Source organism: Lactuca saligna, chromosome 9 (assembly GCF_052625555.1).
Source record: "Lactuca saligna cultivar CGN05327 chromosome 9, ASM5262555v1, whole genome shotgun sequence".
Classification (NCBI taxonomy): domain Eukaryota; kingdom Viridiplantae; phylum Streptophyta; class Magnoliopsida; order Asterales; family Asteraceae; genus Lactuca; species Lactuca saligna.
In genome coordinates, this window is record NC_136425.1 from 149241474 (window position 1) to 149247641 (window position 6168).

Below are 6168 nucleotides of genomic sequence, written 5' to 3' on the forward strand. Positions count from 1 at the left end.
TATATATATATATATATATATATATATATATATATATATATATATATATATATATATATATATATATATATTGCTTTCAAACCCAACTATTGACACAATCCAAGACCCCACTAATTTCCCATTTCTTCGTACTTGACTTGACCAAATGTGCAACTGTTTCATTCAAAGACAAGAATGATGGTTAAAGAAACTCGAGATACTAAAGACAAGACACAATTACATGGAATGACTTGAGCCAAAAGCAGTCAGGAAAATCGCCTTGTGCTCTGAATGCTTCCAAGTCACTGGAACTTGTAATCGTTGGAAATGATTCAAATCTTAGGATTCGGTGGTAACACAAATAGAAATTCAATTGCAGAAAAATTAAAAATAATGAAATATAGTTTTTACGTATTCTATAATATGCTCAACATCCACATGTATTGTTGAATTTTGACATTTTACAATGCATGGAAAATAAATGTCAACTTTTGTATCTGCCAAGTCATAAAATACCACTTCATCTCCTTTGAATGCCTCTGGAATACTTTCTTTGGGTTTGAGCATTCTTTAACGTTGTAACTCACAAATGCTACTTGAAAACGTCTCAAGCCTTGTGCAAGTACATGGATCTCCACAAATAAGCTTCTCAATACTTGTAATCAATGAGGGTAGATCTTCTTTATGAAAACATGTAAACTCAAACTCTGGCAAATGATAGTCGAGGTGAAATGGGCAACTTCCTAGGGTGAAATATAAGTTAGCTAAAGGACGAACCTCAAGTGATTCATTCACTCTACCAGAAGTATTATCCTTTATGTGAAATGAAAAATACGTAAAGCAGAAAGAGCCACTCAAGTCTAAGTCGACAAGATATTTTAGACATCCAATGAGCGGGTGAAGTTGCACCAGTTTATAACATTCTTTAAGATGTAATTCCTTGAGATTTGGAGCCATCCCAAGGTCAAGGATCCTCAACTTTGAATGAGTAATGGTGATGGATTCAAGCTCTTGGCATTCATTGGCCAAATGAAGTTCTTCCAAATCATAACAACTTGTAAAACTTAAATGCGTGAGAATCGGAGCCAACCCAATGTCAAAGGTCCTCAACTTTGAATTAGTGATTTTCAAGGACCTGAGATTTAGACATCTACTGGGCATGTGAAGATCTACCAAACCTTTGCATTCAAAAAGAAACAATTTATTGAGATTGGGAACAAGCCTTAGATCAAGGATCCTCAACTTTGAAAGCCCAATCTTGATGCTTGTCAGTATTGGACATTCGGTGATGTGGAATTCTTCCAAATCTTTGCAATCATAAAAACTCAACCTCTCAAGATTTGGACTCGGCCCAAGGTCAAAGGTCCTCAGCTTTAAACCAGAAAGCTTGAGGGATCTGAGCTTTACACATTTATTGGCCTTTTCAAGTTCTTCTAAATCATTACAATATCCAATATATAAATCCTCGAGGTTTGGAGTCAACCCAATATCAAGGGTCGTCAACTTTGAATGGGTGAGATGTAGGGATTTGAGATTTAGACATTTACCAGGCATATGAAGTTCTTCCAACTCACCGCCTTCACCTTCAAGCCACAACTTCTCGAGATTTGGGGTCAGCCCAAGTTCAAATGTCCTCAACTTTACACCATGAAGTTCGAGGGATCTGAGTTTTAGACGTTCAAAGGGCATGTAAAGTTCTACCAAACCACCATATCTTGTAATGGTTAATATCTCGAGATTTGGAGTCTGCCCAATGTCAATGCTCCTCAGCCTTGAACAACCCCTGAGGTCAAGGAATCTGAGCTGTTTAAGAACCTAAACATAAGAAAAATAACAAAATGAATACTGGTATAATAACAAAGCAATGGATTTATAGCATTATAACGCATTATGCAAAACAATTAATCAACCACAATTCTACCTTTCTTTCTCCCCCTTCCCAAAGTTGTAGCATATCACTGTTAGTCATGTCAAGAGCAACAAGATTACTTCCTTCAAATGTTTGGGGTAAAGACCTAAAAGGGTAACTGGTCCAACGCAGAAAGCGTAAACCATCTGGAAAATATGGGCTGAGGCTGACTTTATCAAAACTCCAATTACAACACAGAAATCCTAAACCATTTAGAAAGTTTGGCATGATTTTATTATCTTCCAAACTCGAGAAAAGATTTTCCACATCAAGAAACCGCAATTCCTTCATCTTTCTAAGACCTTCCATAACAATTTGTGGACTGAGTCTCCCCTGGTAGAATTGCACACACCTTGTTGCTTCAGTACCCTGTAACCAAAAAGTAATCACAATGAATTTTGTCAAAATCTAATGAAAATGTGTGTTAGTTTCTCCATCTTAGATATAAACTAGAACCTTACCAAGTCATTAGCCAATATATCTTCAATTTCCTTGGTATCCCACAATCTGCTATGTTTGTTAGGCATATCGGGATGTGAACGACGAACAATATTCCTGCCCATTTCTTCTAAATGATCATGCATGCCCAAACGCTCACTATCAATAGTTACGAGAGACTTTTGCTCAAGAACTCTTAAACCAATTCTAGCATGAAATCCACAGCTTTCAAGTGCTTGAATTATAAAGTCTTTCCGCCAACCTTTCAGTATGGTTGCAACATCTAGGAATATTTCCTTGTAATCGTCGTCTAGACCAATATAGCTTAGTTCCAACTTTTTCTGAGTTTCCTGTAACGGAATTGTTTTTAGTCTATTTAGGGCATCTTCCCATTCAAGCTTACTTTTACCACAGAGAAATGAACCCAAAACTTTGATTGTTAAAGGAAGACCAGCTGCATAACATACAACTTTTCCACATGGCTCTTCGTACTCTTGATATGGAAAATCTCTCCCAAAGGCATACATACTAAAGAGCCAAATTGCTTCCTTATCTGATAGCAGATTGACATGATGAATCAACTTCACTCCATGTGCTACCAACACTTGCTCATCTCTAGTTGTAATGATAATTATACTTCCCGGCTTAAACCAACTACGGTCACCAGCTAATGCCTCAAGCTGGGCTACATGATCCACATCGTCTAGAACAAGAAGAGTCTTTCTACCACCCATCATCCAAGACATCATGTTTTTCCCCTCGGAAACACTACCTATGTTGATGCCATGATTATTCAAGACATTTGAAAGGATTTGAATTTGTAATGGCTTTAAACCAGACAAAGGTGCATTTGAAACTTCCCTGACATTCTCAACAAAACTTTTCCCTTCAAATTGAAATGATATTTTATCAAAAATGGCTCTGGCCAAAGTTGTCTTCCCACCACCTCCTATCCCCCAGATCCCGATCATGTGAACACCATCAGAAGCAGTTCCTAAAGATGATATAATATCCTTGATCCGAATCTCCATGCCTACTAAGTTTTTATCGATGCTGACATTGATGGCACGTAACTCTAGTGAAAGCTTTTCAACAATTTGTCTAATGAATTTAGCTTCATGCCTGTATAGTAGAGAAGATTCAAAAGCCACATATAAAGCAATTACTTTCATATCTAAAACTTACAAATACAGATGGGGTAATAACATCATAATATAACCATATTTCATGTTTAATCTTTTAATAAGACTCAAGGACTGAGTTAGGATTTAAAAATCCAATATAAGAGGCATGTACGAGGCCTTTATATCCAAGGTAAACGTAGATTAGAAAGAAACAAAACGAAAGAATATTGTAGAGATATGATAAAAATTACCCATCAGCAGTGTTCTTCAACTCCCAACCAGCCACATCAGCTGCTTCTTTCAAAGCCTTTCTCCATTTCCCAGCAGCCTCTTCCTTTTTGTGTCTGGCAAAGGCTTCTCCGACTGCCCTGGTCTGATTGCGGATTTCAGAGGGTTCCACATCATAGAATACGGGGTAAACAGTATGCTCGGTTGACTTATGACACTCCATTATCTTTGCAAGCTCATTCAAGCACCAAGATGAAGACGCATACTTCTTGGAGAAAACAATGATGAAGAATTTTGAGTCTTCAATGGATTCCATGAGCTCATCACTGATCCTTTTCCCTTTTTCAATTCTCTCGTCGTCCTTATAAGTGGAAATGTTTTTCTGCTGAAGAGCATAATAAAGATGATCGATAAAGCTTTTACGGGTGTCTTCACCTCTAAAGCTCAAAAATACATCATACTTAAAGCTCTTGTGAACGGATGAAGTTGAAGAAGATGCCATTGATGGTATGACCGCAGGCTCCTGTAAATTCAAATGTTTGTTGGCGAATTTTATAAGAAACAAATGCAAAGACAATTGTACGAAATGAACTGAATATAATATCGTATATTTAGAAGACAATGGTTGAATGATAACGTGTATGCAGAAAATTTGGAATTAGGAGAAAGCTTTTGATAAAAGAAAAGACTATGAAATTTCTTATTTAATGAAAAAAAATGCAATTACGATGCTTTCTGTTATATATTGTTGTATATTGTCTGAGTTCATTAATTCTTCAAAGTATATGTCTTCTGACATTTTTTCAAAAATGATGTTTACTTGCAATGAAAAGGTCACATTTTATTAAACATTATACTTGAAAATAAAAACACTGGTACTAATTTTATAAGTATAAACAAATTTGAACAAATATGTTAGAACATCCATAATAAGGGCCTTTTGGGTCAAATAAGCTATAAATGATATGTATCATATTAACACATAAGTATTAATCTACAAATGATATGAGACACGATCAAATAGTGTGGTCACGAAACACTACAAGATACATTACAAAATATTGTTTGAAGCAAGCCATGGTGAATTGTAGATAAGTATTAGACAATGAGTCAAAGAGAACCAATGAGCGTGACCCTAACATCTCAACACATAGAAGGCTATAATTTGATCAAAATCAAATAACAACCCTTTTCACATACGTGTTTCCAGTATCACGTAATTATATTGACCACATTCTTTATTGCAAAAAGAACAGACTAGAAAGTTTAATTAAATTCACAACCGTTTATAATTAATTAACACACATTTTTAACATAGCAGATGGTAGCAGTAGATTAGTATTAACAAAATAAATTGAATCACGATAACAAACCAGTCACTGTGAAAGATTGAGAGAGTCAAAGAAAGTGACAGATTGATAGAGTCACTGAGTATAAAAAACGAGGTTAGAGTTATAAATTTTTACTTACAGGAAAATGAGAGAGCGGGAAGATTTGGGGCTGCTTTCTTTTGCAGAGGCTGACGATTTGGGGCTGGTGTTGCAGAGGAGAGGAATATAGAGCAATCGATGAAGTAAAGTGGAGAAATATAGAGCAAAGAAAGTCAAGGAAATCGACGACTGTCGTAATTCTTTTTTGACTTTGAAAAAGACTTTTCTCTTTGCATGTGCTCACCACAACATTTGAGAGCCTACTTTACAATAAAAAATCAAAATCCAGCTCATATTACAGTTTTTAACTAAGGGCTTCTGTTTTAGAAAGGTATTTTCAAAATATTGTGTTAAAAATTTTATTTATCTTTTAATTGCACTTGTATTTATAAAAAAGAAAAAAAACAAAATAATAAAACAAAATAATAAAACAAAATTGCAAAAAGACTAAACTGCACAAATGGTCCCTGTGGTTTGTTCAAAATTGTCACTTTGGTCCAAAAATGTTTGAACTAACACTACAGGTCCAAAGTTTTCATTTTGTTGCGAGTTTGATCCGATTTGTTTTGAATTTTTTTTAAATGACGAGTTTGCCCTTCATTTTTCATTTTTTATTTTTTTTATTTTTTATAATGACTTTAATGTTTTCTAATTAAAAGAATAATAAAAATAAAATTAAACCCTCAACGCCTCACCCTTCTATTCTATTCCTTGCTACTAGACCCCTTCTTCCCCATTCTTCATCGTCAACCAATAAAACCACCACCACCGGTCAGCAGCGCTGCCACCGGTCAACCCCTAGAAGCATCACCGGTTACCACCGCCACCATCCTTGATTTTTCGGTCAACGACACCACCACCGGTCAACACCTCTCGCTCTCTCTCTCTCTCTCTCTCTCTCTCTCTCTCTCTCCCCCTCCCTCCCTCCATCACTTGCCGGTAAAATGCGAACAACCACCACTTCCACATGCCGAAGCCGCCACCATACCTCTCTCTCTCTCATGATCAAACCACTCTCTTCTCCAGATGAATACACAGACAAAATTTAGAAATTTAACAT

General features: G+C 36.0%; 1 protein-coding gene across 1 annotated transcript; it reads right to left on the reverse strand.

The window, feature by feature from the left end:
• Positions 1–329: 329 nt before the first annotated feature.
• On the reverse strand, positions 330–5242 carry LOC145018527 (disease resistance protein RPV1-like). The gene is made up of 5 exons (XM_078976402.1): positions 5149–5242; positions 3702–4201; positions 2350–3448; positions 1901–2257; positions 330–1794 (listed from the first exon to the last, which is right to left on the reverse strand). The coding sequence occupies exons 2-5, from the start codon at positions 4178–4180 to the stop codon at positions 550–552; spliced, it is 3180 nt and encodes a 1059-aa protein (XP_078832528.1). The 5' UTR covers positions 4181–4201; positions 5149–5242; the 3' UTR covers positions 330–549.
• Between the last annotated feature and the right edge of the window lie 926 nt (positions 5243–6168).